This window comes from Taeniopygia guttata, chromosome 6 (assembly GCF_048771995.1).
Source record: "Taeniopygia guttata chromosome 6, bTaeGut7.mat, whole genome shotgun sequence".
NCBI lineage: Eukaryota > Metazoa > Chordata > Aves > Passeriformes > Estrildidae > Taeniopygia > Taeniopygia guttata.
Window position 1 is genome coordinate 2092844 of NC_133031.1, and position 18242 is coordinate 2111085.

The window sequence follows — 18242 nt, forward strand, 5'->3', positions numbered from 1 at the left end:
ATGTAAAATGTTTGTGAGACACAGCATTAATGTTAATTTAACTGAAGTTCTAGGGAGCAGTGACTTTCTTTTGTGTGGATTCACACCTAAAGAGAAAAATGTTTTTCCAAGTCAGCTGTTGCTGTGTGACTTGTTCAGTACAAGACAGGGAGGGGAATCCCTGACATTTGTAGAACTGTTTCATCCTGTATGAGATGTATATTTTGGGTTGATGTTCTTAATGTGTTGCATTAATTTTTCATGGGCAGTGCTACTTTTAATCCTTTTATGGAGCATATTTGGGATTTGGCTATAACCAGAGAAACTGGATGGTGAGATTTGTTTCAAAGTGTCTGGAAAAGGTTTGCTGTGCTCTGTGATACTTGCAGCCATGAGCTCTGTAGCTGCACAGAGACTCTCATGTGCTCATTTCCAGTGTCCTTTGGAACAGGCTCATTTCTGCTTTGCAGATGGACATGCTTTTGCCCTTAGGGCTCCCCAGGGACTCGCTGCTGAGAGCACTGGGATGGAGCTCTGCTGAAGCAAACAGGGTAGAAGAATGGAACTTGCCTGTTGATCACATTCAACTATTTTTTCCCTATAAATTTTCCCTATTTCCACTAGGTTATTTTATCTTTTTTGTTTATTAGAAATATTTTGAAATGAAAGGAGGCTTTCCAAAATACCTGTGTCCATACATTCTTCTGATAATGACTGCATTCCACAATACTGATTGTCTTTATTTTCTCTTAAATGACTTCCGAGATGTACCTGTTGTGTTAAACATCTTCTGGGACAGACTCCTTTCTTAGATTTCAAGTTACCATAAATTTGCAGAATTACTTATTTTCACTCTTCTAATACTAAGCATCCCTTCAGTATTTTTTAAATGTATTGTAATTTAGGGTCATACTTTGCCTTTCTGGATATGAACAAGAATGCTCCTATTAATTAAATATTTTCAGTAAATACTGCCCAGGGTTGGAAACCTTGTGCCTGTTTTCTGTGTAGTTATCAGGCACCCACACGAACTGGGGAGATGAGCTTGTGATTGTTTTCACTGCACGAGGCAGCGACAACATTGCTTGACCTCTGGGTTTTTTCTTCTCCCCATCAGATTGTGTTGTCTCATTTGTTTGGCAAAACAGAATTAGTAGGGTTTTGCCACAGATTCCTAATGTGTGGGTCTCTGTTTGGTGACAGGTGTGTGGGCAGAAAATAACTTACCATCCTGAGATACTTGCTGGGCTAAATGGATGCTTCCTTCTTTTCTGTTTAGATTTCTTTTGCTTGGTCCAACTCATCATACTGTTGTGTAGTATGTTAAAGAAAAGAAAGCTTTGAAGTACTGAAATGACTGCCTGTCATTCTCAGTAGCCTGTTTGTGTAATGAAAGGTTTCACGTTCCTGTGCATCCCTAGAATCAGCCAGTGGTGACTGGACTCAGTGGTCCCACTGTTTGATCAAGAGCTTCAGCTGGTAGCAGATGTGTTGTGGTTTGGTTTTTTCCTGCTCTGGGTAATGGTAAATTACAATTACCTCAATTTATGTGAGAGGATTGATAAATTTGTGAGTGGTTCATGAGTAGCTCACTGTAGGCATCATCCTGCAGCACTGAAGCCAAAGGTACATCAGTGCTGACCTCAGAGGAGGGCTGAGATTTAGGTCTTGTTGGTTTTGGATTAAATCCACTTGCTGTGGGCTCCTTTTCCTGGTTTAGGTGGCTGTTGACTTGGATCACCTAAGGTATCATTGCTATCTTTTGCCTTCATTTGGAGTTGCAATGCATTTTTAAAGTCTCCAGCTCTGGAAGAAAAAATGAGGGAGAAGAAATGACAAAAAACCTCTGGGCCAGGCCGAGGTTCTTTTTGCCAATATCGTGTCTCTGTGGCTGATCAATAGCACAAAGGTGGAAGAGCAGGGCAGTTGCCTCCCAGAAGACTCACTTGGTTTGCAGTAATTCACGGCTTTGTGCTTCCCTGAGCTGGAGGCAGTGTTCTTGTGTTCAGTTGCCTTTCATAAATATCATTTTCTCCCTTTCCTTCCTGTTCCCTTATGCTGGAAGTTAAAATGCTGGCAATAATGATTTCAGCCAATGCTCCACTCCCAGTAATTCCTTGCAGTTGTTTTAGCTTTTTCACTGTTGCACAGCAGCGATTTGGCATTTCCGTAGCACTTTCCATCATTGTGCCAGTTTGTCATTCCTGCATGGCAATGCCCAGCTCAGAGCCCATGTCTACCTAAAAGCCACAGAAGTGTCATTTGGGAAGTTTGAGCTGTCCCTGTGCCTCAGCATTCCTGAGGGATCCCTGCCTTGCCCGCACACACACCAGGCTGATGTGAGCATGGCGTCAGGGGGTTTGTTTCTTCCAGGGGCTTTGTACAGGCCTGGGTCCTCTGGTAATTAAGTATTAAAAATTAACACAATGCACATCACATTTAATACTGCACTTGTTTCATCCTTCAGTTTCTTTTGTGGGTATCATCTGAACTTGGCAAACTCCTGCTTTTTTGGGGGCAGAAAATGGGGGTTTAGGTTTTGTGTGTGTTTGTTTTTTACAATTGTCCTCTAACCACTGCTGTCAGGGCTTTAACGTCAGAAAAAAAATTCTTGGGTGTCCCCCTGTAAAGCTTTTTTGACATAGTAATCTTTCCAAACTTCTTGTTTGTGAACATCATAGCCTTATCATCTCTGAATGCTTTTTTTCCTGGTTTTTTGTTTGTTTGGTTTTGATTGTTGGTTTTTTATTAACAGTTGGATGATCTGTTGACCTTTTAGATTCTGTTATCCTGGTGGTAGCTCTAATTTCTTTGAAAGTACACTGTTATGGTGCTTTTATGCCTTTTGGGTGTTGTTTCTTAAGAGTCTTTCACTTGTGGACTGTTTGCCTTTTTTGAGTTTTTTATTTACGGCTTGACAGCTTGAATCTTTATTTTCTTTATGCTGGCTGTTTATTAGTAGGCAACATTAAAAAAAGGGATGGAATAAAAACAGATAAAAATCCTCATTACAGTCCTGTACAAATGCAAACCTGATATTAGCCACTAAAACTAATGTTTTAAAGTAATGCTTAGATAGCCCATTGTTATAATAAAGATTTTCTAGACCACTGAACCAGTAGGAATTTGTAACTAAATGCCAGAAACTACAATTTGTGAAGTGCTGAGTGAGCCTTAATAACAATAAACTATAGCTGCATAGAAGATTTTTTTTTCACTTTGCTAGTTTGTGTTGAGAAAGTCATTGAAAGTGGGAATTGAGAAAGTGAGGAAATGGAGAAGTTACTCCTGCTTTGGCTCTCTCTCTCTGTTACTGTTAGTACTAATAATACTGTTATTATTGTTACAGTACTGTTAGCTATTAATTTGTATTAGTGATCCATTGAAGGAAAATGGCTCTGTGATGGTTATTTCTGTTCCTGCTTGGCAGTTCAGGGGTCAGGAGTTCTGGTGCAGCCCTGCTTGGTGAGGGATGGTGAAGGTGTCATGTAATTTGGAACACAATTGGGGAATTTTTAAAATAGATTTGAAAAAGACTTTAAAGTAAATTCTGCTGGACTGACTGTCTCCTAGACACAGGTGTAAGTAGGATGTGCAGTTCCATTCTGCCTTAAACAACCTACTGTATTTTGTGCTTTTCATTCATTTATTGAACTGTCTTTATAATTAAATGTTGTATTCCATAGGAGAAATCTTAAATGAAATTATTTTTAGCAGATAGAGAGGATGGTTGGTGTTTTTTTTTTTTTCACTTGTTTCAATGGTGTTTTATTAGAGCATCACTTTCTTGCCATAGTGTTGTACCACATTATGATAATGTAGCTATGCAGGCACTATTTTCACTGTGGCTAAATACAGAATTAGAGGAGTTAATTTTGGACAGAAAAGTTTGTAACATCATCTGAAGTGAAGCTGTTCTTTAAGTAAAAGTAATAAAGTAAAAATGAAGGACAAAAGCTGTGTTAAGGTAAACAAGGTTAAGTATTATTAACGAGCAAGAATTTTGATATTATTTAAAGCAATGTGACCTCTGAACAAACATCCCTGCCAAACCAAGTGCAGCTTTCCATGGCTGCAGTCTGACAGAAGGGGAGGCTTGAGGGAGTGAGGAGGGGAAGGGCATTGGGAGCTAAGACCTGGGTTTTGTCCTCACTTCTGCAGTGCTGGTGGCAGGATTGCAGAAGAATCATTTACCCTGAACATGCTGCAATCTGCTCATGTGTAACCACCACAGCACCTGTGCCAGGAACAACTGCAAAAGTGTTGCAGATAATTGCAAATATTGCACATCAGTGATACTCCTGCAGATATGACTAAGGAACTTTACAGGATTGGATTGACAGCAGCTGTTCAGAGCTAACTCCTTTGATGTAGTCTGCTAGCACCAAGAAGAGAGAATTCAGCAAAGTGAAATTTCCATTTTAATATCTCTTAGACATGCTGAGAATAAAAGTCTGTAACATTTTCCAGTAAGAAAACGGTTTTAATGTGATTTAGTGCGTGTTTAAAGGGCAGTTAGGAAAAAGGAGGGCAGACTCACTTCTGTGACAAGCTGGGCCATTTGTCCTGCTGTCTGTCACAGCACCACCTGTCAGAACAGCAGCAGGTTTGGACAGCACCTTGTACTGGTGGAAGGAATTGTATTATTAATTATTAAGGAATTGTAACTTAGTAGGATCTTGTCGTGTGTTGAGGGATCTCCATACACAGACTCTGGAGGCAAAATCTGCAGGTTAGAAAACTTGAAGCCACAGTGTTGTAAATGAGTTTCCTATTTCAGGAAATTACAGGGAACAGTTAAGTATGTTCTCACTTTCAAATCAATTGTTTATACCCTGCAAAGCAGTCATAGTTTATTTTACTGAGAAATTCAGAATGGGATGGAGGGAATACTGCAGCGGAACCACGTGGAGAGGAAAAATGCCTAAAAAGGACCTTTTTGTTGGTTCTGTTGTTTTGGGTGAGGTTTATCCAGTAATTTACAGGAGTTTATTTAACACAGTTAAAATTTTGTGCTCTTTGCTAGCGGTGTCTGCTTTCTATCATGTTAAAGTTAACACAGCTCTTCTGGTGAAGGTAATTGGAAAGCAATTTCTCATCCATGTGGTAATTCAGCATCTGGTGCACTGAGCTTCTGCAGGCTGACTCTTAGCTACTTTGGTAAGTCATGTATGTGCTAATTTAGATAGACTGGCTTATGTCTCGGGACATTCACAGTGTTTTATTCCTTGTTCTAGAGCTCCTGCCAAGGAAGTAGAACTTGAGCATTTGGACAGCTGAAGCAGGTTTTATTGATAGTGTAACTTTACTGATACTATTAATTGCAAACCATTTAGAAATCGATTGGAAAAAGTGGGAGACAGGAGCCAAACTGCTGATGATAAGAAGTTGTTTAGGATAATGAAGAGGAGGGACAGGCATAATGAAGAGCAGGAAGGACTTGCAATCAGAACAAATAACAAATGGCCATTAAAATAATAGCTGATACTCACTTGATAAATATAAAGTCCCACAAAAAAAACAGTGTTGTGGTTTCTTATACACAGTGATGGAGCACTGTTAGTGCTCCAGATAATGGTTCATTAGACATCAACTTGTTCATGTGTGATGGAAACAGCAAAACAAACAGGTGAGAATTAATTGGGGACGAACAGAGAAGTCATGGACCATAGTTCTGCCTCTGTGAGAAAGTGTGTTGCCCTTCAGGCTGTCTGGGTCTGGTCTCCCATCTGCAGGAAGCACAGCAGAGCTGGGAAAGGCAGGTGCAGGCTCAGCAGCCTGGCAGGGTGGGAAGGGGAGGAGAAAGAGGAGAAAGCAGGGCTCTCTAAAGTCTCCAGTGGCACAGAGAGCTGAAGAACAGTGTCTTACCCAGTCTCATCCTGGATCAAAGCTAGAGGGCACTGGCAGGGAGCAAGCTATACATGAGGAAAAGACAATGTTTTTTTCTTGCACATAATCTGTAGTTAAACTTTCCTGGTAACTTAGTGGGTGGCAAATTGCTGCATAGATTTAAAAATGAGTGGAGAAGTGCAGAAAAGGCAAATCCTTAAAAAGCTGGGAGAGAGCACATCCCCTGAGCTGCTAGGTGGGTGGCTGGAAGGTGCCTGTCCTCACTGAGAACAGTCTCCACATCCCAGTGCCTTTTTTGCTCATCCATAGGCATCTGCTGTTAGTCAGGCTCAGGATAAGGCGGGGCAGTCTGCTGCTCTGACCTTGTTCTTGAACTCTGCAATTTTTAGAATCCCTTTCTGTCTCTTGACTATCCTTTCATATAAAGGTGTGAAAAATCTTAACTTCTCTTGTTTATCCAATAACTTGTTGCTAAATTGCTGGAGTAAATTTTGCTGGATAAGGCACCGCTTCAATAAATAAGCTGTAGCTTTTGGTTCATGCTTTCTGATAAGAAAATTGGGTTAAGGCTAGACCTTTGTGGCTATAGAAAAAGATGTAGCTGTGGTGTGTTGCCCTAAGATCTGTTGATTGTGTTTATGTCTAAGTTAGCTGTGGCTCACCTTGGAGGCTTGCTCATATTCTCATGTTCTGCTGTTTGAGACTCTCTGGGCTAGCTGATAAAATTAATTACTTTAGTTGCTGCCTTCCTTTGGATGTACACATCAACAAAGACACCTGGATAGCTGTAGGAATGCAGAACATGGTAGTGGTGTGTGCACAACTACAGCATCAGAGGGAGGGACAAAACTGGGTTTAAAAATGGTCAAAATAACGGAGCACCCTGCCCAGATTAGCAGCCTACAAGCATGACAAAGGATGGTACTGTGTGCTCCAAGGAAGCTCTGTGGGAGGGGCTGTGTCCCATATCAGTGTTCCCTTTTGTCCCAGCCATGGTGATGTTCACACACAGGTGAGGGAGTGGGTAGCCTTGTCACTGAGTACAGAGCAGGACCAATGGTGATCAGTTGAGCTTTGTGGAGAAGTTTGTTAGGTTTTGATCTTTCCTGAAGTTGTGTTGCAGCTGAAACAGATTATTCATTGTTCATATGGGAGTCTTGATGGATACGTAGCACTGATGACATTGAGTGCTTGCTGAAATGAGCTCAGGGGTGATCTGGCCCTGCATACTTCCAAGAAGCTGACCATGGCACAGAATCATTTAGGCTAGAAAAGCCCTCTAGGATCACTGAGTTCCATCATTAACCCAGCACTGCTAAGTCCACACTAAACCACATCCCTAAACACCACATCTGCATGTCTTTAAAATTCCCCTAGGCATGGGGACTTCCCGGCTGCCCTGGGCAGCCTGTGCCAAGGCTTGACAGTCCCTTCTGTGAAGAAATTGTTCCTAATATCCAATCTAAACCATCCTTGGGACAACTTGAGGCTGATGCTATTGCTTATTGCGTTTAAGTGTTACATAGTGCTTTACAAACTTTTTTCAAGTCTGTTTTGTTGATTATGTTATTTTTTCAACGTGAGTCAGACAGTCAGTCATGTTTAGCTTGTGTGGAAAAGCAATTGCAGGAGAAGGATTTTAGAATGGGAAAATAAAATCTTTAGCTTTTAAGTTTTCCCACTTAACAGATGTTTACTTTCTCATGCCTTTTAAATTCATTAGGGACCAAAATTAAACAAACAGAAGTCTTAAATTATTTACTTTATCACTGTTGCTAACTACATCACAGAAATCATGAGTAATACCAAAAATCTTAGGATACAAGGTTTGCCAGCTGATTTCTGCATTGTTCCCTGTCTGAGGAAACACTCCAGAGTTTGGTTGCCCTGCTCAGAACTGCTTTTCTGTACATGGAGTGAGGCATTGCTGCAGATTTATCATTATTACTCGGTTTAGTACTTCAGTGAGAATGTCAGGGTAGCATGTGCAGGGCACCCTGAGTTGCCATGGGAAGCAGCTTGGCTCCAGCTCTGCTGCGCTGTCCCTGCCCGTGGGGCTGCTCTGCTGCAGTGGGCTCCTCTGAGCCTGTTCCAGCTGGGAGAAGTGCCTGATCCCCGGGGCCAGGCTGCACAGCTGGCTGGGCTCCACATGGTGTAACCTGACCTGCAGAAGTGACATTCACACAACACATAAATCCCTTTGCTGCCTTTGTGGCCTCAAAGTTGAGGGAAATGCCTCTAAAATGTTTTGAGGTCCAGTAAGAGTCCTGGATTCTCTGCTATGTACATAATGAAGCAAATTCCAGCTACATTGACTCCAGGAAAATGTGGTCTTGGTTTAAAGGCAGCTATATATTTTCTTTGTGTTCATTTGTAATTTTTTCTGGACACTCTTTGTAGTTTAAAGGTATAAGAGAACTTAAAAAGGGCAACCTGATGTTGTACAGTACCACACTGTGCTATTGAAGTTATAGCCTAGGAATAAATTTTTTTTTGAAAATTTAAAAAGAAAACTGAAACATCATTTCACACTGAGTAACAAAATTAAGTTGTTCTGGCTTGAAGGAACTGTGCTGCCTCAGAAATGTAAAACTCACATTGACATGAGTAACCTGTATTATGTATCAGCGTAACAGATTTCTGTAAACCTTGCCTAAATGTGAGTGAGTTGGATTATTTTTCTTTATAAAAGGTACTGAACTGCTGGGGAGTTACAACCAAGACTCCTTTTGAGGAATGGTCTATCAGAGGCATTTACTCATATTCTCATTCAGCTTAAAACTGACTGTAAGAGTATATAATTAACTTTAGAAGGGCCATACTTTATCTCTTGACACAAACTTTAGGCTTGCTTCTTCCTGCTCAGCCTTCACAGATGCTCTCTCCTACTGTTCATCTGTTGCACACCTTTTCACTTGCAGATTAATTGCAAGTGTGTTTTAGTCCCTGCTTTTAATGAGTCCAAGTGACTTAGATATTCAGTGGTGATCAGGCTGAGGGGTCACATGTGAATGACAGCTGCACATCTGGCAGCAAAGCAAATTTGACATCAGTCCAATAGGGAATCTGCCTGACTGCTCAGATATTTGGAGGTATTGAAAGAGCAAGTGAACTGTTGCCTTCCTGCTTTCCTGGTCCATGCCCAGTGCTGTTGTCTGTTACCTGTAGGAGCTCTGCTGGTCGAGAGGGTGCTGGGTGAAGGCTGGGCTGAGCAGCTGCATGCCTGGAGCAGGTGGGTTGCAGTGGAGCCTGCAGAGAGGCTTGGGCACACACAGTGAGAGCCACTCAGGTCCTCAGCCTCCCCCAGACAGGGCTGAGGAGGATGGAGCCTCTACTGCGTCCGAGAGGGACAGGCCTGTGGGCTTCAAAGCTTCACACTGCAAAGTTGACACCATTGCTGGAGGCTTTGTGCAGGCTGTGCTGGCTAAAACACATTGGATGAATAAATAAACCTGTTTTCAAATACTATATTCTAGTACTACCTAGTTTTAATGCATTTTTGGTAGTCTTAAATGCAGCTCTGTTTCAGATTGTGACAAATACCTAAATATGTGGGAGTAGGACTAATTTTTCCCACTTTTATTCAGTGGTGTACTGTACTGTTCCATACTGGTTAGTTTGTGTCTGAGGAATAAGGTTGCTCTGTGTATCACACAGGTTAGTAAAAGCTTCATCACTCTAAGAACTTGATATAGGTAGTCTAGGGATATATTCTGAAAAATCACATTCCTTCCCTCACTAAGAGCACAGTCTGTTTCATTGTTTTCTTCTAATTTTTCTTTGCAAGGTGGGAACCATCTTAGATACTGACCTGTAACACTGGTAGCTGCCCTAGCACATGCCCATCTGTGCTTTGGGAGTGTGTTTTCAGGTACCTGCCTTCTGGAGCATTTGGCACTACGTTTTTTGTTGTATTTTCAAGGTAATGTTAGGTTCTCGGGGTTCTCCTTCTAGTGGTTATTTTCCTTGTAATGCATCGTCTATTGCTCCTCCTGTAAAATGTACTGCTATTTCTACTGCAGGGAAAAAAGCAAGACAAAATCATGTTCTACACCAGAGATGAGTGTGCGATGCTGTCCCACTCCTGCTTGCAATGGATGCTCTCTGGGCAGCATTTCTTGCTTTTCCAGGCCTTACTTGCCCCAGAGAAGAGCAGCTCCTGAGGTGATGCCTGTGCTTAGCAAAGAATAATCCAAATGATTCTTCCAGGTGATCCGAAGAAGCAGCGATGAGGAGAAGTTGCTGTGCTTGGTCCGGCAGCGTGCGGGGCACCACTGCCAGACGGCCGTGATCGTGATCCTGATCCTGGCCTGGGAGGGGATCCCGCACCTCCTGGCGGACACGCTGTACAAGGAGCTGACCCAGAGCCTGCGCAAGTACGGCTGTCCCACGAGCCGCCGCTGCGCCCTCAACGAAGAGTGAGTCCTGCCCGGGAGCCCTGCAGCGTTCTGGCAGCAGGAGCTCCCCCGTGCATCTAAAACCTCAGACCAGCGGCTGCCCTTCCAGGCCTGCACCTCGCTCCTGGCCTTTCCTGGCCAAAAGGCTCTCCCTGGGAGCTCCTGGCTCCGTGCAGCGTGCCCTGTGCACACACAGCAGTGCTAAGAGAGCTCCCAGGAAGGGGGGCTGTGACTCCCTAAAGTAGATGTGAGGTTGAACACTCAAAACTAGGATCTTCCTTTCTGTGTCTCTGAGAGAAATTTAGTTTAATTGATTAGAGAATATGTTGCACCTGCAGTGCTGCCTATGTGCTGATTCTTGTGTAGTCCACATTTAACAGACTCTGAGAGCTGTATGGGGACCTGAATCTAATGCTTGTGTTCTTAAAGGGTCTACTCAGAAACTCAAATCAATTAGGAGTTAATGGTTTTGCTGCACATAACACAAGAACTAATGCATTTGGGATAACTTTAAGCAACAGGGCTAGTTTCTTGGTTGAAGAGGTTATCCAGCTGGAGAAGTCAAAATGAATGCATGGGTGTATTTATATAGCTGTAACTGTTTATATTTCTGTCCCAGAATTGGATGTTGAGGAACTTGAGACTGTTTTCAAGGAGAAAAGTCAGCCCTCTACACAGGAGTATTTTCTTAAAACAAAATACCTCGTTAAACCGTGAATTTCACAAATTTCTTTGTTATGCTCTGCATTATAAAATAAATAGCAAAATAGCACTGACCTAAATAAAACCCCAGACCCAAGAGCTGTGTTGCCAGCTGACCTGATACGTTTTTATTTCCTTTTGTAGTCGTACTTGTGCATGTCAAGGACTTGACCCAGAAACTTGTGGAGCATCATTCTCATTTGGCTGTTCATGGAGTATGTATTTCAATGGCTGTAAGTTTGCCAGGAGCAAAAACCCCAGGAAATTTAGGCTTCTCACTGATGACCCTAAACAAGTAAGATTTATTTGGTTTTTTATCAAAATGCCTTTTCTGATGATTTTCAGAACTAGATGTTCTCCACCCCTTCTTTCTCCCACATGTGTGTAACTTACCACAGACTCACACCCAACAACGTTTTTATAACTGTAGTATTTAGAATAAATGACAGTGAGATTTCATTCAGTGAAATAATTACTATATATTTATGAACTATAAAATTATTCTTAATGCTTTTCTGCATGCAGTTTAGCTCAGTATGTAACTCTGTGTGAAATTTTTATTCTTTGGAAGTAAAGGCCTTATTCTAAGGGCCAAGCTTGCGGCTCAGGGTTTCAGGCCTTTTGCCTTGACACAGAAAATGTTGTACGTTGGGGTTGCACTGCCTTCCCACTGTTGTAGGACCAGCTGACAGCCTGGGCTCCTTCTGTCACCAAGAATAAAGTGGTTTTTCCTGTGGACAGCATGTTTTTTAAAATAGTTTCAAAGGAATGAATACACTCAATTGCAATGCAGTGAAATTATACCATAATTGCTGCTTAAGAGTGTTAGTGATGCCATAAAGTTCCAGCCATGTTAGTTCCTTGACATTGAAAATATTTTCCTGAAGTAGGAATAAAAGTGTTGTAAGTGGTAACCACTGCCTGGTGAACAGAGACTTCTTAGGGTGACTCCAAAGTGCCTTTTTTTCTGACTGTAGGTGTGTGTTACCCCACTTCCCTATGGATCTCCTAGGTAAAAGTACCACATTTTTCCTCGCATGGCTGACATGTTTTGGGCACTGTTGGGCACGCAGTTTCTCTGTTGGAGTTACCCTGCAGTAATCTTTCTATGTGCACACAGTGTGAAACATCCCTTCTTTCTTGATAGGTGTCACTTGATTCACTGCAGGTAAATACTGCTCCCAGCTCCTGACTTGTTGTCCTAAAAGCGTTTATGAAGCATTTCTCATGCACTGAGTGCAAGCCCCCAGTCTCCTCCAGCCATGTGGAGTCCATGGCACTGTGGGTGCTCACAAACCTCGTTCGAGCACGAGGTGGGGCTTCTGCCTCAGACAGCACACTGCCCCTCTGCCCTCCTCTCTGAACACCTTCCTGAGGCTCTACAGCCAAACCCAGCTCTCCTAGTCTCAAGAGGGAGTTTGTTTTATAAACTTCTACTTTATAGGATAATGTATTTATTGGGCATTCTTCCATTTTAGGGATCCCATTCCTTCTCTGTCTTTTGCCACTGCCTGTGTGCTTAGGTTCTCCCCCTGTATAATGCTATGCATGGAGCATTCTGTGCACACATTTTCTTTATAGGTTTCTGATGCTGAATAAGATGAGGTTAAGGGTGTAATATACTGAGGAAAGAATGGTTCCTAAGATAGATATCCTCCTGGTAGGATAGATAATTAAGGATACATTAGCTAATGTGGTTCAGAAAATCTTGTGGTAGCCATTTACAGCTGATAAAACTGGGTTTAGTACAAGTTAAAAATACAGTATCATCTTGTAATGTAATAGCCCATTGAAAAAAGTGAAGTCACCTGGTGTTTATGTATGTTGGTGTTTATAGTGTGTGGTGATAAGTGGGTTTTTTAAACAAAAAATTACAGCTTGCTTCATTTTGCCACTATGCACTGTGAGAAACTGAAGCTGCAGTTGTCTCTCAAAGCTTGGTCCTTGGAAGAAAAAAAATTAGGGAGTCTGTCACTGCCCTCTGCTTTCCCAGTTGGTTGGTAATTTTCCTGGAAAAGCAAAAGCACAGGGTAGGAATTTAGGGATTGTTTCTACAAATAAGAGCTTAAATATGACACTGTGGTAGAAGCCCACCTAACTAATTCTCTGTTTATATGGATTAGCCTAAAAAAGGGAATATTATTTCTGAATCTAGTAGTTATTTCCATTAAGTCCTGATTTTTGCCCCTCCAAAGAACAAAACAATTAACAAATGTTCCTGCTGAAATTTCTGCTGCAGTATGAGAGAAGACCTGAGAACTGAAGATAAATGCTGTTAGGAGTTTCTTGCATGGTGTGTCTGCATAGGCTAAGGCCCCATAAGCAAAACATTAACAGAAAACGTGGGCTTCCATCCCCACTCAGCTTGGGGTGTGATTTTTCTCCTCTGGATGTTACTTCTGGTTTTGTGTGCAACATACCTCACTCCTTGACTGCATATGGAAAATGGTGCAGAAATTAGTTCCTGTGTGCTGGGTTGCTGTGACCTAGCAGGTACCCTCTATTGTTATTTGGCTGATTTCTGTTTAACAGCTTTGGTGATTTAGTCATGCAAAAGCAGACCTTTATGGTTAGTGACAAAGGGCAGCAGAACAGAAGTCAGTTTAATAAAATATGAGGTAGAAGCTGACCTGTTGGGCATCTCTAAACTGGCTGAGATTCTTTCAAAGCTAACTGCAGCACTGAATGTTGCCTTTCCCTGCAGGAGGAACTTCTTGAAAATAATTTGCAAACGTTAGCTACTGATGTGGCTCCGGTTTATAAGAAGCTGGCTCCAGAAGCTTTCCAGAACCAGGTGGGTGCGTGAGATCCAGCTCTGATAAAGAGTTTCAATCCGAGGAGCAGTCCCAGAGCGTGTTCTGGGTGGAGCTGCAGCCCTCCCTGTGGCCGTGAATCCCAGTGCATTTGGCAGGTTTCCATACACAGCCCCTCTTTACTTGAGGTACTTAAGCTACTTATGGTGCTTAAGTAGCACTGTATTTTTAAATGTGAAAAATGCTTAGAGAGAATACTGTAAATAAAATGTTTTTACTATCCAAGACATTTGGAGTGTGACTGACCTGATTATCTTGCTGGTGTCCAGCCACAGATGTTCCATAGGCAAATGGGAATCACTGAGCCTGCCTGGCTGCCTTGATTCTGTCACAAAGCTGTTGGTGGCTGTGGGGTTGCAGAGGCACGCTGCCGTGCCCAGTGGCTGTAGTGTGTTCTCCTTTCAGGTGGAAAACGAGCACATGGGCCCCGACTGCCGGCTGGGCTGCAAGGACGGCCGGCCCTTCTCCGGGGTCACGGCGTGCATCGATTTCTGTGCCCACGCCCACAAGGACACCCACAACATGCACAACGGCAGCACCGTGGTACGTACACAGCTCTCGCTTGTGCTCTGGCTGCTGTGACTGCAGGCTCCAGGGAGCTGCTTGTGGGTTCAGTTCCATCACGGTTTTGACGTTGCTTCAAAATTAACTGCTTGTTGCCATTTATCCATGCCCATCTTATTTGCATAGATTTGTTACTGTCTACAGAGGACATCAGTTAATTTTATTGCATAATAGATCAAAAAGGGGATGGGACTGATCCTTCCTACAAAATACCTTCATTCTGTAAAGACTCCTGGTCCTTTGGAGAGGCCTGGGCAGAGGGCAGATAAGTTATTCCTGGGAAAGAGCTGGTGTTAAAGGCAAATAATTGTCTAACCAAGGAGCTGTACAGATCTCTGTAGAGGAAGAGCTAAAGCAAACAAATTAATTAGTAACTTACCTCTCCCAGACTCATCAAATTCACTTTCTTGCACTAGGTGCTTAGCAGGTTTCATGTTAATGTAGTTCCAGGTCAGGAAGTAGACAGTATGGATTGTGGTGGAGCCAGGTAACCACTACAGTCTTTAAATCTCAGTGTGAATGGAAAACCAACAGATTGGTGTGGCTGTTGTATGAAATACGTTGATGGATTGCCAGTGAGAAAATTGATTGGAAATTACTCAGTTAAGTGATCTTCTAGAAATTAAGACCGTAGTGTTGAAGAAAGACAAGATCAAAGCAGAAAAAATTGGCAGTATTCTTTGAGCAGCTGAAGCATCACAGTGCTCTGAATAATGAGGGTGGCTTCTTGCGCAGCAGTACAGGTAACAAGAGAAACTTTTCTATCAAAGGATGTATATCTTGAAAAAAATCTATCTAAAAGCTCTGCTTACTCTAGAATTTTTTCTTTTTTTGGAAATGCAAACTGAATTATTGTGTTACTGTGATTCAGTAAAGTGTTGCATTTGCACCTATAGTTAACACTGAGCATTTGTATGTGACAGCAATGAAGTGACTGGTACAATTGTTTAATGTTAATTTTGTGCTTGTAAAGGGAGAAAATGTTCATTCCTTTCAAGTATGGAAGCAACTATGGAATCCACCAGGAATGCCAGTCCTCAACAGACTATTATTTTTGCTTAGTGTTGGAAGTATGCATGGCAGAATTGCTTCTGAAGCATAGGAATTTGATGCCCTTAAAGATTCTAAACTTGAAAATGAGACCTCCTTGTCTGACAAAGTACATTTGCTTTTTGATGAAGTTTAGATGTTCTGAAAAGAATAATTTAAGTGCTCTATTACCTCTTAAATTAGAGATGAAATGGCAGCTAAGTCTGCTACAAATTTTGCCATAATGGATCCCAAAAAAAGTCATAAGTTATGGCCAGAAGCACCTGGAGAAACAGTGAAACCTTTTTTGAGGAATGTATTAGGGAATATTTCTACAACTGGATTTATCTGTAAGCACCTGCTGTCATTTCAGCTTCACATGATCTTGCTGGTGTTGATACTTCATGGATTCTATGTGGTGTGTTTTCAAGTAATTCCAAGTCTCAGAAGCATAGAACATTACAGCTTGTGGAAGGTCGTTGTATGCTTATCATTATCACTTGCTACCAAGTTCTACCAAATTTTGTCAGTTTTGCAGAATGTGACCAACCAATTCTAACTGCTGAAAACTCTGCCTTGCAATCTGGTTTGCATGGGTAGCTCGCTCACAAATAAATGCTGCATACCTGTGTTCTCTTTATTTAGACAGGATTTTTCTTTATTTTAGTATACTTGCAGCAAGGGGCTGTTTGTAAATAGAAAACAGCTGTAAGTATCAACACTTGAGTGTACCTGCTTGAATTGGAGCACTATGAAGGTGAATTGGAGTTGGGAGTTAGCTCGTGGTGTCTGTGCAGCCTCCCCAGTGAGGAGCTGTGCCTGTGGTCACAGGACACACAGTGTTTGCTGTTCCCTGTCTGTGCACAGTTACAGTCACATGGATTGGAAGCCTAAAGCAGAAAATGTTGGGTTTTGCAAACAAGGTGGCAGGACATTCTGGGCTTGCTTCAGTCCAGATTTCCATGACAATCAAAATTAGTTAGTTTTGGCTTATAACCAAGTCTGGTACTACCATAGGAAATCTATTGGTAAGAATACAAAAAGAAATTAGTATACATGATACCAGCACCTCCTGCATTCCTGTCTCATTTCAGAAGGTGCTGTGTGACTGCATAATTAGCTTAAAATACATGATGATTTCTTGTAAATCACTGATCATAATGATGGAGGGGATATTTACATAACTGTTGACATATTTTGTCTGTAAAATGTACTGAGTGCAAATACAATTCTGAGGTGACAGTTCTCACAGAGATTGCTTTCTCCTAATGTGGTAATGAACAGAATGAGAACATTTTGCACTGCACTAAAAACCTCTAGCATCCATGACTTTACTATTTTTCACTTGTTTTTTTAACTGCTTGTCACGCCTTACATTTTGAAGTCCCTATCGGTGTACTTGTCATCTTGGCCCTCGTTAGTGGTGTTAGAGATTTCTTCCCTTTCTCCTTACAGGAACTCAAAAAATTTCTAAAACTGAAAGTTCTTCCAGGCTAAAATGGTTAAAGTAAATGCCTTGTAAGTGATAATTGCAAATGCTGCTGGCTCTCTTATTGTGCCACCTTTTTGTTTTCTCCCTTCATCATTGGTAAATCACTTTTACTGCAAGTAGAACAGGAATTCTGCATGGGGCACCCAAAGAAAAGAAAACCAGAGTCTATTCAAATTGTTTAAACCAGACATAAGTTCAGCAAAGGACTTAAATGAGGTTAATAGTAAGGAATAAATTTATTGTACACTTAAAAGAATATATTTTGAAACATTCTTGCATTTTTCTCAGTATGTGTGTTTGATCAGCTGCATTATTTGTATGTGACTCTGAAAATTAATAATCCTGTAAAGTTTGTGTTAGCAGTGGGAGTGTCTTGGAAATGCCCTCTGGAGATACAAGAGAGAATAGTACACCTTAACTTAAACAAATCGGGGATTACCAATACATGGTAATTACCACTGAAGATTTGAGTTGCTAAACATTGTTCCTGGCTAGCAAAGTCAAGCTCTGAATTTACACTGCTTCTGGTAGAAAGCTAAAAACAAACACTCCCTGCTTGCTCGGTAGTAGAATGACAGTTCTACAGAGATGTAAACTAATGTGTTTGTCTGAAAGAAGCAAAAATAATTTCTGCCTAGCAATTGAGTTTTTTAAAGAGCCTTTAAGGCAATAAATATACCATTCATTTTTACTTAGACTTTTTTGTCATCTCTTAACATTCTCCTATGGGCCACTGATGTATGTTACAGCTGCAGTGTTAGGGTGCATGTTCTTTATGGTAATGAAGCTAAATAAGCAACACAAATAAAAGCTTTATAGTTATTGATGGAGCCTGTGAAATGTAAGTACTTTTGTTTCTTTATAAGATTAGCTGTGAAGGGTCATGTTCTTCATACCTGTGGGAATCCGTTTAAGGCACTGGCAGTGTTCTTTTTGGCATTTAAAAGAGACTGAGACAAAAATGCTGGTTCTGCAGCTTGTGTGTGGGTGTTGCTCATCCAAGGAGGCAGGGTGCCCTTGTTGCTGGGGTGAGGAAGGAGAGAGACCAGCTGCAGTTCTGTCTGATCCCTGGTGCCACACAGTCTGCAGCAGACATTGGGAAGAGGGGATGGAAGATAAATTTATGCTTTGAGGGCACCTACATTATGAAATTTATTACTGGCAGTAGAGCTAAGTATTGACAAACACAGTCTGTCAACAAACTCTTTGGTGTTCAGCTAAAACCCCCAAACCCTCTCTTTTGCCATACCTTGCTGTACTTTGGCAGGCACAGCCCATCACAGCGCTGGCACAGGGCTCCAGGCCTTTGCAGCCCGGCAGGATGTCTGTGAATGCTTACACCACATTGTGCACTCCCCGCTCACTGTGGGGGCTGCAGCAGTACCAAATGCTGCAATGGGTGCTTCAGCTTATCAC

General features: G+C 41.8%; 1 protein-coding gene across 4 annotated transcripts in view; it reads left to right on the plus strand.

Moving 5' to 3' along the window:
- Positions 1–18242, plus strand: part of TET1 (tet methylcytosine dioxygenase 1) — a 70999-nt gene that overhangs the window by 36124 nt on the left and 16633 nt on the right. For all 4 annotated transcript variants that reach the window (XM_030275596.4, XM_072930800.1, XM_041717093.2 and 1 more), the window contains 4 exons: positions 10039–10247; positions 11073–11223; positions 13633–13722; positions 14147–14284. In XM_030275596.4, the coding sequence (XP_030131456.4) occupies positions 10039–10247; positions 11073–11223; positions 13633–13722; positions 14147–14284 (588 nt within the window). The remainder of the gene's footprint in view (positions 1–10038; positions 10248–11072; positions 11224–13632; positions 13723–14146; positions 14285–18242) is intronic.